General features: G+C 53.2%; 1 protein-coding gene and 1 long non-coding RNA gene across 4 annotated transcripts in view; one reads left to right on the plus strand and one right to left on the minus strand.

Annotated features, from left to right (window-relative positions):
* rnf207b (ring finger protein 207b) overlaps nucleotides 1-20,942 on the plus strand; it is a 60,448-nt gene that overhangs the window by 102 nt on the left and 39,404 nt on the right. The window contains exons 2-7 of one of the 3 annotated variants that reach the window (XM_085967221.1): nucleotides 6,923-7,113; nucleotides 12,454-12,586; nucleotides 13,995-14,139; nucleotides 16,741-16,822; nucleotides 17,509-17,584; nucleotides 19,170-19,295. In XM_085967221.1, coding sequence (XP_085823347.1) covers nucleotides 6,923-7,113; nucleotides 12,454-12,586; nucleotides 13,995-14,139; nucleotides 16,741-16,822; nucleotides 17,509-17,584; nucleotides 19,170-19,295 — 753 coding nt within the window. Of the gene's footprint in view, nucleotides 1-6,922; nucleotides 7,114-11,308; nucleotides 11,419-12,453; nucleotides 12,587-13,994; nucleotides 14,140-16,740; nucleotides 16,823-17,508; nucleotides 17,585-19,169; nucleotides 19,296-20,942 lie in introns of those variants that run through there. The other 2 variants (XM_085967223.1, XM_085967222.1) reach the window with 2 other exon arrangements.
* LOC147100702 (uncharacterized) lies at nucleotides 4-19,170 on the minus strand. Its single transcript, XR_015073538.1, has 3 exons — nucleotides 18,101-19,170; nucleotides 343-437; nucleotides 4-157 (listed from the first exon to the last, which is right to left on the minus strand). It is a non-coding gene; the product is annotated as an uncharacterized LOC147100702 (long non-coding RNA).

Below are 20,942 nucleotides of genomic sequence, written 5' to 3' on the forward strand. Positions count from 1 at the left end.
AACGTGCAGTCACAGGAGCCGCTGTGTGGTGTGAAGTGGAGAGGGGACTGCCGCATGCAGCTCCTCTTTGTGCTGTTTATACCTGTTTGAAGATTTGAATTTGGTTTTTTCCATGAGCCTGCTCTTCTCTTTGGAATATAGCACAGGAATAACGTCACTGTGAAAAATAAGATTCACAAGTATATCTTTAGAATAATACAAGAATTAAAACAGAAGTCAGATATTTAATTTCCATTTCATACAAAAGATTTTTTTTAAAGATTTTGGACTTGTTGCATGTTGAATATAAGTTTTGGTGCCTGTACTGGTCTGTTTTACAATATTACAATTAATAAAACACACCTTATACTCTGAGTGACATCTGTGAACTGGGCTGATAGTGTTCCAATTACATTCTTTTAGTTTATCTGTCACCAAACTCACAGTACCAGAACGCTCTGAAATAAATTGATTTTAATTTTATACTTTAATAATGCAGAAAACTTTTACAAGATAATTCACACTTATTAAAAGAGAGAACATTTACATAATATGTGAGAAATTACATCTGTGCGCACTTCCGGTCAACTTTTTCCATTAGAAATTCCTACGTCCACATTTATAATGGAAAGTGCCTACGTAAAGGTGTTCCACTGAAATGACACCCCCCCACCAGTGGAAGTGCTGCAATGTCACCAGTGGTAGGAGGCGTAATTACAACACGACACGTTTATAGAGGCAGTTTCCGTTATAAATGTTGACATAGGAATTTATAATGAAAATTTTAAAAGTAATGACTGAATGTATGACTTCAAGGTGGGGACTGAATGACATCAAATTCACAGCACAGAAACAGGCCATTCGGCCCAACTGGTCCATGCCGGTGTTTATGCTCCACACCAGCCTCCTCCCACCCTTCTTCATCTAATCCTATCAGCATAACCTTCTATTCCTTTCTCCCTCATATACTTATCTAGCTTCCCCTTAAATGCATCTATGCTATTCACCTCAACCACTCCCTGTGGTAGCGAGTTCCACATTCTAACCAATCTCTGGGGAACGATGTTTCTCCTGAATTTTTTATTGAATTTATTAGTGACTATCTTATATTTATGGCCCGTAGATTTAGACTCCCTGACAAGTGGAATCATCTTCTCTACATCTACCCAGAAACGTAACTGGACCAGCCACATAAATACTGTGGCAACAAGAGCAGGTCAGAGGCTGGGTATTCTGCGGTGAGTGTCTCACCTCCTGACTCCCCAAAGCCTTTCCACCATCTACAAGGCACAAGTAAGGAGTGTGATGGAATACTCTCCACTTGCCTGGATGAGTGCAGCTGCAACAACACTTAAGAAGCTTGACACCATCCAGGACAAAGCAGCCCGCTTTATTGGCACCCCATCCACCACCTTAAACATTCACTCCCTCCACCACCAGCGTACCGTGGCTGCAGTGTGTACCATCTCCAAGATGCACTGCAGCAACTCACCAAGGCTTCTTCGGGAGCACCTCCCAAACCCGCGACCTCTTCCACCTAGAAAGACAAGGGCAGCAGATGCATGGGAACACCACCACCTCCAAGTTCCCCTCCAAGTCACACACTATCCGGACTTAGAAGTATATCGCCGATCCTTCATCGTCGCTGGGTCACAATCCTGGAACTCCCTACCTAACAGCACTGTGGGTGCACCTTCACCACACGGACTGCAGCGGTTCAAGAAGGCGGCTCACCACCACCTTCTCGAGGGCAACTAGGAATGGGCAATAAATGCTGGCCTTGCCAGCGACGCCCTGATCCCATAAACGAATTTTTAAAAAACTATCAAACCCTTTCATAATCTTAAAGACTTCTATCAGATCACCTCTCAGTCTTTTTTCTAGAGAAAAAAGTCCCAGTCTGTACAATCTTTCCTGATTGTTGTACCCTGCAGTTCTGGTATCATTCTTATAAATCTTTTTTGCACCTTCTCCAGTGCCTCTGTATCATTTTTATAATATGGAGACCAGAACTGTTCACAGTACTCCAAGTGTAGCTACACGATATTCTAAATCTGCGTGTGTTGCTACAATTTCTCCCATCCTCTAACCCCATTTCATGTGAAGTCTACTCTTGGTCTTGACTCCACGGGAGATCGACTCGTTTTAAATAAAAATGTAGACTCGCCCAGTGACTCAGCAAATAAATATATTACCCGGTGAGGTCCTGAGCCATACAGACCAGGAAGGCGCTGGGGCAACACCAGTCTGTAGTTTTATCTGATCTTAGCCAGAGTGATGGGATGGGTGTTATAATTGACAGTGTCCCTGGGCTAGCCAAGGCTCCCGCTACTGTCACTACCCACTGGTCCCTGCTGGAAAGCATGTGTGTGGACCGTTGGGTGAGGATTGTCAGTGATGCCCCCATGGTGAAATAGCCAACACTCATTGTCTAGGTTCACACATGAAAAAAGCCACTTCATTAAGGTATATGAGGGCGATTTGTGTCCTTTGAAACGCAAGGAGTCAGTGGCTCCACACCCGCATCCAAAGCCCATTCCTGTAGTATAGAACCATGTGGAATGGAGGGCCGTAGGACAGGACTGGGTGTAGGGGAGGGCCGGGTGTAGGGGAGGGCCGGGTGTAGGGGAGGGCCGGGTGTAGGGGAGAGCCGGGTGTAGGGGAGGGTCGGGTGTAGGGGAGAGCCGGGTGTAGGGGAGGGTCGGGTGTTGGGGAGGGTCGGGTGTAGGGGAGGGTCGGGTGTAGGGGGGGGTCGGGTGTAGGGGAGGGTCGGGTGTAGGGGAGGGCCGGGTGTAGGGGAGGGTCGGGTGTTGGGGAGGGTCGGGTGTAGGGGGAGGGTCGGGTGTAGGGGGAGGGCCGGGTGTAGGGGAGGGTCGGGTGTAGGGGAGGGTCGGGTGTAGGGGAGGGTCGGGTGTAGGGGAGTGCCGGGTGTAGGGGAGGGTCGGGTGTAGGGGAGTGCCGGGTGTAGGGGAGTGCCGGGTGTAGGGGAGTGCCGGGTGTAGGGGAGTGCCGGGTGTAGGGGAGGGTCGGGTGTAGGGGAGGGCCGGGTGTAGGGGAGGGCCGGGTGTAGGGGAGGGCCGGGTGTAGGGGCGGGTCGGGTGTAGGGGAGGGTCGGGTGTAGGGGAGGGTCGGGTGTAGGGGAGGGCCGGGTGTAGGGGAGGGCCGGGTGTAGGGGAGGGTCGGGTGTAGGGGAGGGTCGGGTGTAGGGGAGGGTCGGGTGTAGGGGAGGGCCGGGTGTAGGACAGGGTCGGGTGTAGGGGAGGATCGGGTGTAGGGGAGGGTCGGGTGTAGGGGAGGGCCGGGTGTAGGGGAGGGTCGGGTGTAGGGGAGGGCCGGGTGTAGGGGAGGGTCGGGTGTTGGGGAGGGTCGGGTGTTGGGGAGGGTCGGGTGTAGGGGGAGGGTCGGGTGTAGGGGGAGGGCCGGGTGTAGGGGAGGGTCGGGTGTAGGGGAGGGTCGGGTGTAGGGGAGGGTCGGGTGTAGGGGAGGGTCGGGTGTAGGGGAGTGCCGGGTGTAGGGGAGGGTCGGGTGTAGGGGAGTGCCGGGTGTAGGGGAGTGCCGGGTGTAGGGGAGTGCCGGGTGTAGGGGAGGGTCGGGTGTAGGGGAGGGCCGGGTGTAGGGGAGGGCCGGGTGTAGGGGAGGGCCGGGTGTAGGGGCGGGTCGGGTGTAGGGGAGGGTCGGGTGTAGGGGAGGGTCGGGTGTAGGGGAGGGCCGGGTGTAGGGGAGGGCCGGGTGTAGGGGAGGGTCGGGTGTAGGGGAGGGTCGGGTGTAGGGGAGGGCCGGGTGTAGGACAGGGTCGGGTGTAGGGGAGGATCGGGTGTAGGGGAGGATCGGGTGTAGGGGAGGGCCGGGTGTAGGGGAGGGCCGGGTGTAGGGGAGGGTCGGGTGTAGGGGAGAGTCGGGTGTAGGGGAGAGCCGGGTGTAGGGGGAAGGTCGGGTGTAGGGGAGGGCCGGGTGTAGGGGAGGGCCGGGTGTAGGACAGGGTCGGGTGTAGGACAGGGTCGGGTGTAGGGGAGGATCGGGTGTAGGGGAGGGCCGGGTGTAGGGGAGGGCCGGGTGTAGGGGAGGGTCGGGTGTAGGGGAGAGTCGGGTGTAGGGGAGAGCCGGGTGTAGGGGGAAGGTCGGGTGTAGGGGAGGGCCGGGTGTAGGATAGGGTCGGGTGTAGGGGAGGGCCGGGTGTAGTGGAGGGTCGGGTGTAGGGGAGGGTCGGGTGTAGGGGAGGGTCGGGTGTAGGGGAGGGTCGGGTGTAGGGGAGGGTCGGGTGTAGGGGAGGGCCGGGTGTAGGGGGAGGGTCGGGTGTAGGGGAGGGCCGGGTGTAGGGGAGGGTCGGGTGTAGGGGAGGGCCGGGTGTAGGGGAGGGCCGGGTGTAGGGGAGGGTCGGGTGTAGGGGAGGGTCGGGTGTAGGGGAGGGTCGGGTGTAGGGGAGGGCCGGGTGTAGGGGAGGGTCGGGTGTAGGGCAGGGTCGGGTGTAGGGGAGGGTCGGGTGTAGGGGAGGGTCGGGTGTAGGGGAGGGTCGGGTGTAGGGGAGGGTCGGGTGTAGGGGGAGGGTCGGGTGTAGGGGAGGGCCGGGTGTAGGGGGAGGGCCGGGTGTAGGGGGAGGGCCGGGTGTAGGAGGAGGGTCGGGTGTGGGGGAGGGTCGGGTGTGGGGGAGGGTCGGGTGTAGGGGAGGGCCGGGTGTAGGGGAGGGTCGGGTGTAGGGGAGAGTCGGGTGTAGGGGAGAGCCGGGTGTAGGGGGAAGGTCGGGTGTAGGGGAGGGCCGGGTGTAGGATAGGGTCGGGTGTAGGGGAGGGCCGGGTGTAGTGGAGGGCCGGGTGTAGTGGAGGGTCGGGTGTAGGGGAGGGTCGGGTGTAGGGGAGGGTCGGGTGTAGGGGAGGGCCGGGTGTAGGGGAGGGTCGGGTGTAGGGGAGGGTCGGGTGTAGGGCAGGGTCGGGTGTAGGGGAGGGTCGGGTGTAGGGGAGGGTCGGGTGTAGGGGAGGGTCGGGTGTAGGGGGAGGGTCGGGTGTAGGGGAGGGTCGGGTGTAGGGGAGGGTCGGGTGTAGGGGAGGGCCGGGTGTAGGGGAGGGCCGGGTGTAGGGGAGGGCCGGGTGTAGGGGAGGGCCGGGTGTAGGGGAGGGCCGAGTGTAGGGGGAGGGCCGGGTGTAGGAGGAGGGTCGGGTGTAGGGGAGGGTCGGGTGTAGGGGAGGGTCGGGTGTAGGGGAGGGCCGGGTGTAGGGGAGGGTCGGGTGTAAGGGGAGGGCCGGGTGTAGGGGAGGGTCGGGTGTAGGGGAGGGTCGGGTGTAGGGGAGGGTCGGGTGTAGGGGAGGGTCGGTTGTAGGGGTGGGTCGGGTGTAGGGGAGGGTCGGGTGGAGGGGAGGGTCGGGTGTAGGGGAGGGTCGGGTGTAGGGGAGGGTCGGGTGTAGGGGAGGGTCGGGTGTAGGGGAGGGTCGGGTGTAGGGGAGGGACGGGTGTAGGGGAGGGACGGGTGTAGGGGAGGGTCGGGTGTAGGGGAGGGTCGGGTGTAGGGGAGGGTCGGGTGTAGGACAGGGTCGGGTGTAGGACAGGGTCGGGTGTAGGGGAGGGTCGGGTGTAGGGGAGGGTCGGGTGTAGGGGAGAGCCGGGTGTAGGGGAGGGCGGGTGTAGGAGGAGAGCCGGGTGTAGGGGAGGGTCGGGTGTAGGGGAGGGCCGGGTGTAGGGGAGGGCAGGGTGTAGGGGAGGGCCGGGTGTAGGGGAGGGCCGGGTGTAGGGGAGGGTCGGGTGTAGGGGAGGGTCGGGTGTTGGACAGGATCGGGTGTAGGGGAGGGCCGGGTGTAGAGGAGGGCCGGGTGTAGGGGAGGGCCGCGTGTAGGGGAGGGCCGGGTGTAGGGGAGGGTCGGGTGTAGGGGAGGGTCGGGTGTAGGGGAGGGTCGGGTGTAGGGGAGGGTCGGGTGTAGGACAGGGTCGGGTGTAGGGGAGAGTCGGGTGTAGGGGAGGGTCGGGTGTAGGGGAGGGTCGGGTGTAGGGGAGGGTCGGGTGTAAGGGAGAGCCGGGTGTAGGGGAGAGCCGGGTGTAGGAGGAGGGCCGGGTGTAGGAGGAGAGCCGGGTGTAGGGGAGGGTCGGGTGTAGGGGAGAGTCGGGTGGAGGGGAGGGTCGGGTGGAGGGGAGGGTCGGGTGTAGGGGAGAGCCGGGTGTAGGGGAGAGCCGGGTGTAGGAGGAGGGCCGGGTGTAGGAGGAGAGCCGGGTGTAGGGGAGGGTCGGGTGTAGGGGAGGGTCGGGTGTAGGGGAGGGACGGGTGTAGGGGAGGGTCGGGTGTAGGGGAGGGTCGGGTGTAGGGGAGGGTCGGGTGTAGGGGAGGGTCGGGTGTAGGGGAGGGCCGGGTGTAGTGGAGGGTCGGGTGTAGGGGAGGGTCGGGTGTAGGGGGAGGGTCGGGTGTAGGGGAGGGACGGGTGTAGGGGAGGGCCGGGTGTAGGGGAGGGCCGGGTGTAGGGGAGGGCCGGGTGTAGGGGAGGGCCGGGTGTAGGGGAGGGTCGGGTGTAGGGGAGGGTCGGGTGTAGGGGAGGGTCGGGTGTAGGGGAGGGTCGGGTGTAGGGGAGTGCCGGGTGTAGGGGAGGGTCGGGTGTAGGGGAGGGTCGGGTGTAGGGGAGGGTCGGGTGTAGGGGAGGGTCGGGTGTAGGGGAGGGTCGGGTGTAGGGGAGGGTCGGGTGTTGGACAGGATCGGGTGTTGGACAGGATCGGGTGTAGGGGAGGGCCGGGTGTAGGGGAGGGTCGGGTGTAGGGGAGAGTCGGGTGTAGGGGAGGGTCGGGTGTAGGAAGATAGCCTGGTGTAGGATAGCCGGGTGTAGGGGAGGGTCGGGTGTAGGGGAGGGGAGGGTGTAGAGGAGAGCCGGGTGTAGGAGGAGGGTCGGGTGTAGGAGGAGGGATGGGCAATTGACTATTTCTGTCTCCTATATTTTGGGAGAGTGACTGGTCCTGGTAATTCTCTTTGTTGCAGATGTCTGGTGGAATATTCTCTCCCTTGGATAACCTGTACGATTTGGACAATGCAAACAGCCACCCCCTTGTCTGCCATCTCTGCTACGAGCAGTATGAACACCCCTGCCTGTTGGACTGCTACCATACCTTCTGTGCCACCTGTCTGCGGGGCAGGGCTGCAGAAGGACGCCTCTCCTGCCCTCTGTGTGGGTAAGAAACTTGAAAATGATATAACAATACGCAACCAGTTCCATTTCAAATGAAACTTGCAGTTCTCCTGAAACTCAGTCTGTGAATACTCAGCCCTGTGTGGCACTGAAAGAAAGACTTGCATTTATAAAGCGCCTTTCACAATCTCGGGACGTTGCAAAACACTTTACAGCCAATAAGTACTTTTGAAGTGTAGTCAGTGTCAATTTGTGCACAGCAAGCTCCCACAAAAAGCAATCTATAATCTATTTTTTAGTGCTGCTGGTTGAGGGATAAATCTTGGCTCGGAGAACTCCCCTGCTCTTCTTCGAAATAGTATCATGGGATCTTTTACGCCCAGCTGAGATAGCAGATGGGGCCTCAGTTTAACATCTCATCTGAAAGACGGCACCTCTGACAGTGCAGCATTCCCTCAGTACTGCACTGGAGTGTCAGCCTGGATTATATACTCAATCCCAAGGAGTGGAACTTGAACCCTCCACCTTCTGACTCAGAGGCGAACGTGCTACCACTGAGCCACAGATGATCCTTTGTGACCCAGAGTCATACAGACCAGGAAGGTCGCAGGCCTGATCCCTGGATTGTGCCACACAGCAGCAGTTAGGGGACGTGAGGTGGGGGGATGAGGGGTGGGGGATGAGGGGGGGCTACAATCGATCTAGGCACTGCAGGGCTAGGGAAGAGAAAAAGAAAAGTTGGCCAGGGTTCCTCATCCTGATGCAGTGACCCCGGCTGGCAGGGCTCAGGTGTGGACCCATCTGTGATCCCGACGCTAGCAGTGATTAGCCAGCCGATACTCTGGGGGCAATGAAAGTTAACATTCAGGTACCACAAGCAATTAGGAAAGCAAATCGTATGTTAGCCTTTATTACCAAAGGATTGGAGTATAAAAGTAAAGGGGGGAAAAATTTGGTTGCTTTGCGCAAAGCAACTAGCGCCCGGGCGCGGAGATGTGTGCGCCGCTCGCGAAATTGACCAGACATTTTGCGGCGGCGCTAAACACTACCGCCACGATCTCCTGTGGCCGCAGATCATGACGTTAGTCGAGCGTGCAACGCCCCGGTAGCGCCCCACACCGGATATTGAGTGGCGCCGCCTGCCGCTAGCAACGACAGGTTGAGGGGAACTTTTTGCAGCCGGGAAGGGACTGGGGGAGCGCTATTTAAAGGCGACCGCTTCCTGCCTTTTTTTGTCGGTGACAGTTTTGCACCACGCATTCTGAGAGAGAGAGAGAGAGAGAGACTTCTGGAGAGATTCAACGCTGTGTGAAGGAGTTTTGGGTTCTGAGCAGCACTTTACAGGTTCATTTTGATTTGACCTTCCTTGCATCGATTTAGAAGAGACTATGGGGGCTGCACTCTGAGCTCTTTCTTTGGGCCTCTCCATTGTTCTTTCCAGCAGAATTGATGTACCGGTCTCTCCAGACTGAGATTCAAGGCTGCAATGAGCAGGGTGTGGATGGAGAGCAAGATCGACCCTCCCTTTAAGAACTGGCTGGCGCCAGTGTGTCTGTGTTCCATTGATAACTGACATCACATGAGCTTCGCCAGCGCGCTGAGGTAGCGCCTCGCTCCTCAGCGATAGCGCCTTGAGGGAGGTGTGTAGCGCCTGATTTAGCGCTCCAATCACCTCCAGGGGCGATAGAAGCTAAGTTTGCAGTCGGAGGCGATAATTAGCGCCAGGTGCTAAACTTTGCGCCCGGCCGATAATTGCACCCCAAACGGGGTGATACCGAATTTCTCCCCCATGAAGTCTTACTGCAATTATATAGGGCCTTGGTGAGACCACACCTGGAGTATTGTGTACAGTTTTGGTCTCCTTACCTAAGGAAGGATATACTTGCCTTAAAGGGAGTGCAATGAAGGTTCCTGGGGTGGGGGGATTGTCCTATGTGGAGTGATTGAGTAGACTAGACCTATATTCACTAGAGTTTAGAAGAATGGGAGGTGATCTCCAAGTCACACACCATCCTGACTTGGAAGTATATCGCCGATCCTTCATAGTCTCTGGGTCAAAATCCTGGAACTCCCTCCCTAACAGCACTATGGGAGTACCTTCACCACGCGGACTGCAGCGGTTCAAGAAGGCGGCTCACCAGCACCTTCTCAAGGGCAATTAAGGATGGGCAATAAATGCTGGCCTTGACAGTGACGCCCACATCCCAAGAATGAATTTTTAAAAATCGAATTGAAACGTATAAAATTCTTAAGGGGCTTGACAGGGTAGATGCTGGGAGGCTGTTGCCCCAGGCTGTCAGCCATGGCTCAGTTGATAGCACCCTTGCCTTTGAGTCAGAAGGTTGTGGGTCATAGTCCCACTCCAGGGACTAGAGCACAAAAATCTAGGCTGACACTCCACTGCAGTACTGAGGGAGTGCTGCACTGTCGGAGGTGCTGCCGTTCGGATGAGACGTTAAACCAAGGCCCTCTCTGCCCTCTCAGGTGGATGTAAAAGATCTCATGGCATTATTTCGAAGAAGAGCGGGGGTGTTATCCACGGTGTCCTGGCCAATACTTATTCCTCAATCAACATCACAAAAACAGATTATCTGGTCATTATCACATTGCTGTTTGTGGGAGCTTGCTGTGCACAAATTGGCTGCCAAGTTTCCCACATTACAACAGTGACTACACTTCAAAAGTACTTCATTGGCTGTAAAGCGCTTTGGGACGTCTGGTGGTCGTGAAAGGCGCTATATAAATGCAAGTCTTTCTTTCTGGCTGGGGAGTCTAGAACCAGGGGTCACAGGCTCGGAATAAGGGGTTCAGCCATTTAGGACAGAGATGAGAAATTTCTTCACTCAGAGGGTTGTGAATCTTTGGAATTCTCTACCCCAGAGGGCTGTGGAGGCTCAGTCATTGAGTATATTCAAGACAGAGATCGATAGATTTTGGGAACTAAGGGAATCAAGGAATATGGGGATAGTGCGGGAAAGTGGAGATGAGGTAGAAGATCAGCCATGAACTTATGGAATGGCGGAGCAGTCTCGAGCAGCCGAATGGCCGACTCCTGCTCCTATTCCTTATGTTCTTATAACCAACTCACTGGGTGGGAATCTCACAGGATCGGGCGGAATGCTTATTTTACACCCCATTCAATATTGAGTAAAATTGGGCGGGGAGTAAAACTAGCATTGTACCCAATCCTGTCAGTTTCCCCGAGGGGCATGTTAGGTTAGAATCGCCCCCCTCAGTATCTAGGTCCACACATGAAGCATTGAAACTGTGGTGAGGTACAGGAGGGGATGGCTGGTAAACAGTCAGCCCCTTGAGGAGAGGACTGGAGATAAAGGCACATCCCTCCCTTACGGCCAGATGACCCGGCCGATCGCAAATGGATGGTTAACTGATCGAGATCAGCCGGTTGTCACCCACTCAATCCCCAGTCACTAAGGGGAAGCATCAATCACTTCAGTCCCATTGTCGAACAGCTGCACAATAAAAGCCGGGCTACTTTTAGAGGGATCGGAATGCGAGGCGAGTCAGGCTCACCAGGCTGAGATAGCACAGGCACGCAGTCCCCATGACGATAAGCAAAGGGTTTGCTAATCTAACAGTGGAGTTAAATCCAGCATTGACCAATTGAAAGACAGATGGACAGTCCCGTCCACCCCCAACCCCCCTAGACCCCACCCTCCCCCATCCCCCCAAAAAAGTAAACAGAAACAAGCTTCTGTTGTTCAGGAGCCCCGGTGTGTATCTTTTGGGTCGTGACCCCACGTGACATTTACAAGGTGATTTGATCCTCTTGTCAATTTTTAATTTTAGATTTGACATTGCAAAAATCTAAACACGGAGGGATATAAAAAAAATACACGTCTGTGATCGGACCGGGGCCTGCTTATCTCAGGGATTGAAGGGGCTTTCTTTAATTTCCAAAGTATTGTTGAATTAATTGTTTCCAGATGAAGATTACAATTATACTGTGGGTATCGCCATGAAGGTCAGAGAGGCCAGGAGCTGGGCCAGTGTGCAGTGTAGGCATAGCTCAGGGCAGCTGGAGTCCTTTCTCATGAAATGCAATCCCCCACAGGTGACTGACTGACTGTGTCTTTTTTAGTCGCTCTGCTGCCTCCCTCCCCAACCTGACGCTCAGTTTGTCCCTGCAAGCTCCTCCAGCCACGCTGACCAGCACTCGATAGTCCGGCACTGTCGGGTATTCGGGGCATTCCAGTGGTGGGAGGGGTACGGAGGGCGGTGGGGGTGGGGGGGGGGCATGTTAGGGAGGAGGCCACGCGAAGCGTAACCTGGATGACTCAGAAGATCAAGGATCAGAGATGAGGCTGGATGAATCAGACGACCGCAGGTGAGAGCTCCCATTTCTTTCTGAGTGTTCCGTCCTAGTTTGTAGATTGTTGAGTTGATGGAGGTGCGGGCTGGTGTTTAACAGAAGGCACGGTGAGAGGGTGAGTTGGACAAGGGTTGTTCGAGTTGTAGGGGAGCAGGGGTCATACGGCCCGATTTTGAACATCTTCTCTTCAAACATTTTCTCATCCTGGACTAGCACAGTGGTGCAGGGGCCAGTATAATCGGCTTCAATGTGTCAGCCGTGGCTCAGTGGATAGCACTCTCGCCCCTGAGTCAGAAGGGCGTGGGTTCCACTCCAGAGACTTGAGCCCATAATCCAGGCTGACACTTCAGCTCAGTGCTTGAGGGAGTGCTGCACTGTCGGAGGTGCCATCTTTTGGATGAGACGTTAAACCGAGGCCTCGTCTGCCCTCTCAGGTGGACGGAAAAAACCCCGTGGCATTGTTCGAAGAATAGCAGGGGTGTTCTCCCCGATGTTTTGGCTAATCTTTATCCTGCAACCAATATCACTAAAACAGATTATCTCCTCATTTTCGTATTGCCGTTTGTGGGACCGTGCTGTGTGCAAATTGGCTCCCATGGTTCCTACATTACAATAGTGACTACGCTTCAAATGTATTTCATTGGCTGTAAAGCGCTTTGGGATGTTGTGAAAAGTGCTATAGAAATGCATGTTCTTTCTTTCTATTGTCACGAGTTCTTATCCTCATGCCTCTGAAGAGCCTTGAAGCATTTTTCCATATTAAAGGCGCTATATAAATGCAGGTTGTTGCTATAGTGACTGTGTGTCCCGAGGTAATTGGAGTGTTCCATCTTCAGTTGAAGGTGGTCTTGGTCCATGTGAAGTTCAAACCCAGTTCAGTGATCTTTCCAACCTCGTAGTGGTCTCTGTTACTCACTGCTGCCTTCACCCACCTCTCCTCTCCTCCTCCCACCACCCCCTACTCCTGTAGTTGGTTCCCACATTTCCCACGGGAATATCCTGTGCACCTCTGGTTCTCTGCCCTGGGCAATGGCTCTGTTTCTATTCCAGACGCCCATCGATTGTGAAGGGCACCAGCGGGCTCCCGAAGGTAGATCGACTGCTGAAGTTCCTGGTCGACAGCTCGGCCGACTGCGAGGAGATTGTACAGTGTTCAAACTGTGACCTGGAGTGCAAGAAACAGGTAAGGGGGATGGCCCGTGAAACCGCCGAGGGGGGGCGTCGAAGAGTGAGGGCAGGGTGGGATTTTGGAGTCTTCTCCCCTCCTCTCCTGAAGGCACTGTCTATTGCTGGGATCCAGTTCCATGGGCACCAGCCACATTGCCTAAGTAGCCACGTGTGAGCTTAGATGTTGAGCCGTCACTATTCAGTGGTGGGGTGCAGCATGTCCAAACTCGATCCAGTCCTGAACCAAAGTTTTTTCAGCCGGATTCAACAGATACCAATCTGGCAGAGCTGAGGCCAATGGTAGTGCCCTAACTGCTGCCCTGCTCAGGTCAGATAACTCAACCCAGACTGGGCTCAGTTAAACATCATCTCAACTACCACTGGGGAAGACTGCAGGCTCACTACGCGGTCTGTGCTGAGTTAGCCGCTTTCAGCCTGGGCTAGAGGTAGAAAATTACAATTGATAAACGCTTGACTGGATCAGGAGATCATTACCCTGAGCTCGCTGACCTACATTGGCTCCCGATCCAGCAGCACCTCAATTTTAAAATTCTCATCCTTGTTTTCAAATCCCTCCATGGCCTTGTCCCTCCCTAGCTCTGTAACCTCCTCCAGCCTGACAACCCTCCAAGATCTCTGCGCGCCTCCAATTCTGGCTTCTTGTCCATCCCCCACTTCTATCGCTCTACCATTGGCGGCCGTGCCTTCAGCTGCCTGGGCCCTAAGCTCTGGAATTCCCTCCCTAAACCTCTCCGCCTCTCTACCTCTCTCTCCTCCTTTAAGACGCTCTGTAAAATCTACCTCTTTGACCACGCTATTGGTCACCAATGTTCCCTCTTTTTTATTTTTGGGTGTGCGGCCCCTTTAAGGGGCTGTGCGGCCGGCCCATTCACAATTTCGCGCATGTGCGAAACTTAACATTGAAAAAGCTGGTCCCAGGCTGCACGGGACCGGCAGAGAGCTACGCGGCTTCACAGCTTATAGGCAACGTTGTTGGTCACCTGTCCTAATATCTCCTTATGTGGCTCGGTGTCAACGTTTTGATAACGCCCCGGTGAAGCGCCTTGAGATGTTTTACTACGTTAAAGGCGCTATATAAATGCAAGTTGTTGTTGTTGCTGAGAAACAAAAACTTTTGGCTGGGCTTCAGCTTCTGATCATTACTCAGTGACCCCGCACACGTGTTGGACGGGTTTGGGCCCGGTCGTGATGCCCCTGCCCCCTCCCCCACCACCCGGCCGAACAGTCTGCAGGTATCCAATGTCTCAGCTCAGCCTACGGAAAAGTACCCCACCCAACCAGGCGTCAGCACCTGCACTGGAGGAATGGGAGGGGGAAATTGACCAAACAAATACATTTTAAAAAGGTAACGTTGAGTATTCTGCTCCTTGAAGTGTCTTATGCTGTCGCTTTGTCCCGTGCAGGACGCGGACGCCATGTTTTACTGCAACACCTGTAACCAGCCGCTCTGTAGCTCCTGCCGCGAGGACACGCACAGAGCAAAAATGTTCGCCCGGCATGAGATCGTCACTCTCGCCAAACGCACCAAGGAGCTGCATAAGAAATGCTGTAAGGATCTCCAGTCCCAGTCTCGGAAAGTTACAAACTCACTAATAATCTTTCCATAACAATGAAATCAAAAAGGAGGGGTGTTGGGGTATGGTGGTGTCTTCTTCTTAGGCAGTCCCTCGGAACCGAGGATGACTTGCTTCCACATTAAAAATGAGTTCTCAGGTGACTGATGAGTCCAATGCGGGACCTACAGTCTCTGTCACAGGTGGGGCAGACGGTGGTTGAAGGGGTGGGTGGGTGGGGTGCTTGGGTTGACGTGCGCTCCTTGCGCTGCCTGCGCTTGGCTTCCGCTTGCTCCCGGCGAAGAGACTCGAGGTGTTCGGCGCCTTCACGAATGATTCTCCTCCATTTTGTGCGGTCTTGGGCCAGGGATTCCCAGGTGTCGATGGGGATGTTACACTTTTTCAAGGAGGCTTTGAGGATGTCCTTGAAGCGTTTCCTCTGCCCACCTGGGGCTCTCTTGCCGTGCCGGAGCTCCGAGTAGAGCACTTGTTTTGGGAGTCTCGTATCGGGAATGCGGACGATGTGGCCAGTCCATCGGAGCTGATCGAGCGTGGTCAAAGCTTCGATGCTGGGGATGTTGGCCTGAGCGAGAACACTGACATTGGTGTGTTACTGGACTAGTAATCGCATGTCATGGACTAATGATCCAGAGTACGTGAGTTCAAACCCAGTTTAAATTCAATTTAAGAAAAAAAGTTTGGAAATAAAAAAACTGGTGTTGGATTATTGTAAAAGCCCACCTGGTTCACTCGTGTCCTTTAGGGAAGGAAACCTGCCGTCCTTACCCGGTCTGGCCTATATGTGACTCCAGTCCCACACCCAGGTGGTTGACCGTTAACTGCCCTCTGAACTGGCCTAGCAAGACAGTCACTTATACAAGGGATGGGCAATTAATGCCCACATTCTGAGAATGAATGTAAAAAAAAAAGTGATTTCACTGCTACCTTTGTAAAGTATGTAAAAATAGTAAGTAAACCAGTCAGTCTCTGAGCCACACAGATCAGGAATCCGGTCTGTGCTGAGTGTCTGATCTCAGCCAGGGTGACAGTAGGAGGTGCTACATAAGGAAGGGAAAAGTCAGACAGCAAATCACCATCCAGTGACGCCATCAGAAATGTGCATCAGGTGAGGACAGGATTGCACCTAATTGTGATGTACCCCATGGTTGACTAGCCTGTCTGCCCTCACTGTCTGGGCTCACAAATGAAGAATGGCCAGTTGGGTTAGGAACCACAGGGCAACTGACATACATGGAACTGTACACCAGCTAGTCAGGGCCTTCAAGACGGGAGGGTAGAAAATAGGGAAAAACAGAACCCACTATAAATACATTTAGTAAAATTGTTAAAGAAAGACTTGCATTTATATAGTGCCTTTCACATCCTCAGGACATCCCAAAGCCAATGAAGTACTTTTGAAGTGTAGTCACTGTTGTAATGTAGGAAACGCGGCAGCCAATTTGCACACAGCAAGGTCCTACAAACAACAATGAGATAAGTGATCAGATAATCTGTTTTGATGATGTTGGTTGAGGGATAAACATTGGGAGAACTCCCCTGCTCTTCTTTGAATAGTGTCCTGGGATCTTTTACATCCACCTGAGAGGGCAGACTGGGCCTCAGTTTAAAACAAGTATAAAACAAGTCCAGTTTCTACAGCACCATACTGCCCTTAATTGAGCATTAATTTAGCAATGCTGATGTAGTAGGAGGAGGTACCTTTCTGTGGTTGGAGTTAAAACAGATTGATGGTACAAAGTCCAAGGAGAGGAGATTTACTGGAATGGTACCAGGGTTGAGCAACTTGTTATGTGGAGAGACGAGAGAAGCTGGGATTGTTCTCCTTGAAGCAGAGAAGGTTAAGGGGAGATTTAATAGAGATCTTCAAAATTATGAGGGGTTTTGATAGAGTAAATAAGGAGAAACTGTTTCCACTGGCAGGAGGGTCGGTAACCAGAGGACACAGATTTAAAAGAGTTGGCAAAAAAGTACCAGAGGCGAGATTAAGAGAATTTTGTTTACTCAATGAGTTGTTATGATCTGGAATGCGCTGCCTGAAAGGGCGGTGGAAGCAGATTCAATAGTAACTTTAAAAAAGGGAATTGGATATATACTTAAAAAGGGAAAAAAATTGCAGGGCTATGGGGAAAGAGCAGAGGGAGTGGGACTAATTGGAGAGCTCTTTCAAAGAGCCGGCACAGGCACAATGGGCCGAATGGCCTCCTTCTGTGCTGTAAAATTCTATAAGCTTTACTCAAGGGTTGCTGATCAGCTCCATAGTCATCTGTCTTCTTCCTCTGAGTCTGATAGGGACCTCCTATTCCTCCATCTTGTTGAATTAGTTCACCCACTTCACTGGTCCTTCTGCGCTGCTAACAGCCAACAAACGTCGCCAGTAAGCACATTCTGATGGATGAGATCAAAAGATTTTTGGACACTAAGGGAATCAAGGGATATGGGGATAGGGCGGGAAAGTGGAGTTGAGGTAGAAGATCAGCCATGAGCTTATTGAATGGTGGAGCAGGCTCATGAGGCCGTATGGCCTACTCTTGCTCCTATTTCTTACGTTACTTTGTCTCGCTCTTTGTCTCCGCAGCTCTTCACGAGGAACCGTACATCATGTTCTCCACGGAGAAGAAGTCCATGCTCTGTATCAACTGCTTCCGGGACATGCAAGTGTGAGTCAGGCATTCATGGGCCAGGACCCTACATATTACACAGAATCACAAATGATGTACAGCACAACACAAGTAACCAACTCGCCCCCTTTGCTGGGCGCTAAAGCAGGACGAGCAACAAGCTCCCTGCCAGGGAGTCGCTGAGCCTCACAGACCAGGAAGGCCCCAAGTTCAGCTCCCACTCTGATCTGAGACAAGGTGGCACTAGGAGATGCTCCAGTTTTCCTCAGCACCCCTGGGCTAGGGAGGGTATAATCAGCCAGATTTCTTCAGCAGGGTTAGCAATCAGGAGCAAGAACCCAGGCTGGTTTTCCCTGACCTGACCAACTATAGTCCAAGCTGGCTGAGATCAGCTAACTCAATGTAGACCTGGAATCACACCCGGGGACCTTCAGGTGTGTACTGACCGCTCAGTCCTGCACTGAGACGAGCGTTTACACACTGAGGCAATCGGGGACAAAAGCAAAATACTGCGGACGCTGGAAATCTGAAATAAGAACAGAAAATGCTGGCAAACACTCAGCAGCTCAGGCAGCATCTGTGGAGAGGGGAACAGAGTTAACGTTTCAGGTCGGTGACAATGGGGGAGGCGGGGATATTTTTTGAAGTCATGTTACACTAAGGGTGTAGTTGGTGCCCCCCTTGAGCTGTTCCAATCTGACAGTAACTGTTTGTCTCACCTTCAGTGAGAGCCGAGCCCACTGTATCGACATTGAGACTGCGTACGTGCAAGGTTGCGAGAAGCTGGACCAGGCCGTGATGGTATGTGGACTGCAGATTTCATTCTGGGGGAGTGAGAGAGGAGTAACTCAGGTTGTCCACCCTCCAGGATTGCCCTGGAGCCTCCAGGAATTAAAGGCTAAACTCCAGGACACTGCTGCGAGAAAAACCCAGGAGAAAAATCAAGAGGGGCATTAAAAAAAAAATTGTGTTCTGTTTAAAATTTTCTGTGAACACTTTTGTTTAATAGTTCTAAAGATATTGGCGATTGGGGAAAAAGTGCTGTTTGACCGACAGTCAAGAATCATCCGATCGGGTAATGAAGAGTCTATTCGTTTTCCAATTGGCGTAGGAAGTGAAGACGCCGTGACAATGGGCATGTTGGGCGACCAATGGTGAGGGTGTGGGGGCGGGGCAGTTGGTGGCGGGAGGTCGTGTGATGAACCCTCCAGGAGTACGTCCAACCAGAGTTGGTGACCCTAGGTGTAACCCGTGAAAGGCACGGAATGGTCAAAGTTAGTCAATAACAGCATCAACTACAGCAAGAATAAAACTTACTGGCTTCATGATACAACGCTCCAGGTGCTTGGCCTGTGCCTGGAGCCCATCATGGCACCGAGGTAGTGACGGGAGTGAGTGCCGTATTTCCATCTCCTCCTGCCTGACGCTTTCTTTCCTTGCTAACACATGTTGAGGCTCCTACGTAGTTGGTCCAGTACTGGCCCTGTCCCTGGATTGGGCAGCGGTTTGCAGATTATGAGGGGATCCTGCAATGTTAATTTAAATAGTTAAAAGAAATTAGGGATGAAGCCTCACACTCAAGGCCTATTGCAAATTTTAAAATCATTTAACTGCTAATTACGTTGGACCATCCCTTTAAGAATATATTCCAACAGTGAAAATTAATTCCTCATGGCCACCCCTTTAAGAACATAGGCATACAGTATTTGCATCTCTTTTAAACATCAACAGTAATCCTCACTGTACAAATTATAATCTGTCCCTCCCTTTATTCTTTCCCCGCATTTTCTAAAGCAACTGATTCCTTGCTGGGATGTAGTTGTACCTTGGGCCCTGGCCACTCTCCAGTATTTTATAGCCAATGAAGTACTTTTGAAGTGGAGTCACTGATGTAATGTAGGAAACGCGGCAGCCAATTTGCGCACAGCAAGGTCCCACAAACAGCAATGTGATAATGACCAGATAATCTGTTTTAGTGATGTTGATTGAGGGATAAATAGTGGCCAGTACACCAGGGAGAACTCCCCCTGCTCTTCTTCGAAATAGTGCCGCGGGAACTTTTACATCCACTTGAGAGAGCAGACGGGGCCTCAGTTTAGCGTCTTATCCGAAAGACGGCACCTCCGACAGTGCAGCACTCCTCCCTCAGCACTGCACTGGGAATGTCAGCCCAGATTACAGGCTCTGGAGTGGGACTTGAACCCACAACCTTCTGACTCAGAGGCGAGTGTGCTGCCCACTGAGCCACAGCTGACACCAAATCGAATGATATGAAACAATTGATAGTAATGTAATCTCCAGCTCTGGGGGTGGGGGGTTGCTCCTCTTTTAAAGGTCCAACAAGGTAACGATTCCTCAGGTCCTCTTGGTGAATTCTGTTCACTAGGCGGTGAAGGAGCTTCAAGCGTCCACACGAGAGGCCATCATCCTCCTGAAGGCCATGATCGACGAGGTGAGACACAATGTCAATGAAGAGGAGTCAGCGATCAGCTCGCTCTTCAATAGTATGCAGGTAATGCACAACATCAGCAAATTAAATAAATAAGAGGGGTGAGTGACGGCGGCCCATTGGAGGGGGCAGGGTCCAGGGCTCCATCTTTCACACTTGGGCTGTTCTTTTGTCATCTGCTGGCCGGACTCCCAACCTCCACCCTTCATAAACTTGAGGTCATCCAAAACTCTGCTGCCCGTGTCCTAGCTCGCACCAAGTCCCATTCACCCATCACCCCTGTGCTCGCTGACCTACAATGGCTCCTGGTCCGGCAACACCGCAATTTAAAAATTCTCATCCTTGCGTTCAAATCCCTCCATGGACTCACCCCCACCCTATCTCTGTAACCACCTCCAGCCCTATAACCCTCCGTGATCTCTGCCTCCTCCAATTCTGGCCTCTTGCGCATCCCTAATTTTCATCTCTCCAACATTGATGGCCGTGCCTTCAGCTGCCTGGACCCTTAGCTCTGGAATACCCTCTCTAAACCTCTCCACCTCTCTACCTTTAAGACGCTCCTTAAAACCTACCTCTTTGACCAAGCTTTTGGTCACCTGTCCTAAAATCTCCTTCTGTAGCTCGGTGTCAAATTCTGTTTGATAATCACTCCTGCGAAGCGCCTGGGAATGTTTCACTACATTAAAGGCACTATATAAATACAAGTTGTTGTTTTCTACTCTTTCACAGCTGTTATCATTCACCTGTAAATCCTGGGGCAGCTTGAAGTCAGCATGGTTGTCCTCCCCATCTCCACGGGTCCCCTGTGTAGATCCTTCACCCTGGGCCCAGACACCATTCCCTGCTTGAGAGGGATGCGAGGATGCGTGTGAGTGAGTAACCTGCTCCCGACCTGCTGGTTGCATCGATCAGTAACCCGCACCTGAGAGGGGAAGGAGTGGGTGGCCTAGTAGTGACCCACTCTCCCAACGTGCCATCCCCACCTCGCCAAGAATTAGTTCAAATGCAAATTAGATAAGATTTCTTTCAAAAAATAATATTTTGGGATACAGTATATGAGCAATCTGAGACATGACTTGAGGAACAGGTGACTTTGGGCCTATGGTTCTCAAAGCTCTCCACCACTGGGGGTTTTCCTCACCTCATGTCTGGGTCTGTTGTAGACTAATTGATAGAGATTGATTGTCATGATTAGTCAACAACTCCATTATTGTTGTATCATGTGACTACCAGGAGGGTCGAAGGTGAACTGGATGGTCTATTGTCGTCCAGCAATTCCTATCTTCCTAAAAGGAAGCACCAGGGATCTCCTCATTCACACACACAGAATCACACAGAATCCCCACAGTGCAGATAGAGGCCATTTCGGCCCATCGAGCCTGCACCGACACATATCCCACCCTATCCCCGTAACCCCACGTATTTCTTGCTCAGCTATTGTTGCAGTCATGGTGGGATGAATCGGGAGGCGGATTTGCTTCCCAGCACTCAGTGGGGCAGTGCCTAGATACAGAGATGCACTACACATCCAAGCCACCATTGCTTCACATACATACATACAGTCTGCTTCTCAAGTTGCTGGATTAAGTGGAACATGGGTTGTAGAGACACCTGTAAAGAGATAGGAGCCCAGCGGTAAGAGGCGCTACATTTGGTGTCAGTGCCGTTGGGATGGGGAAGGGGTAAATCAGCCAGGGTTCCCATTCCTGA

Source organism: Somniosus microcephalus, chromosome 25 (assembly GCF_052327205.1).
Source record: "Somniosus microcephalus isolate GS21.2 chromosome 25, FLI_Smic_1.0, whole genome shotgun sequence".
NCBI classification, from domain to species: domain Eukaryota; kingdom Metazoa; phylum Chordata; class Chondrichthyes; order Squaliformes; family Somniosidae; genus Somniosus; species Somniosus microcephalus.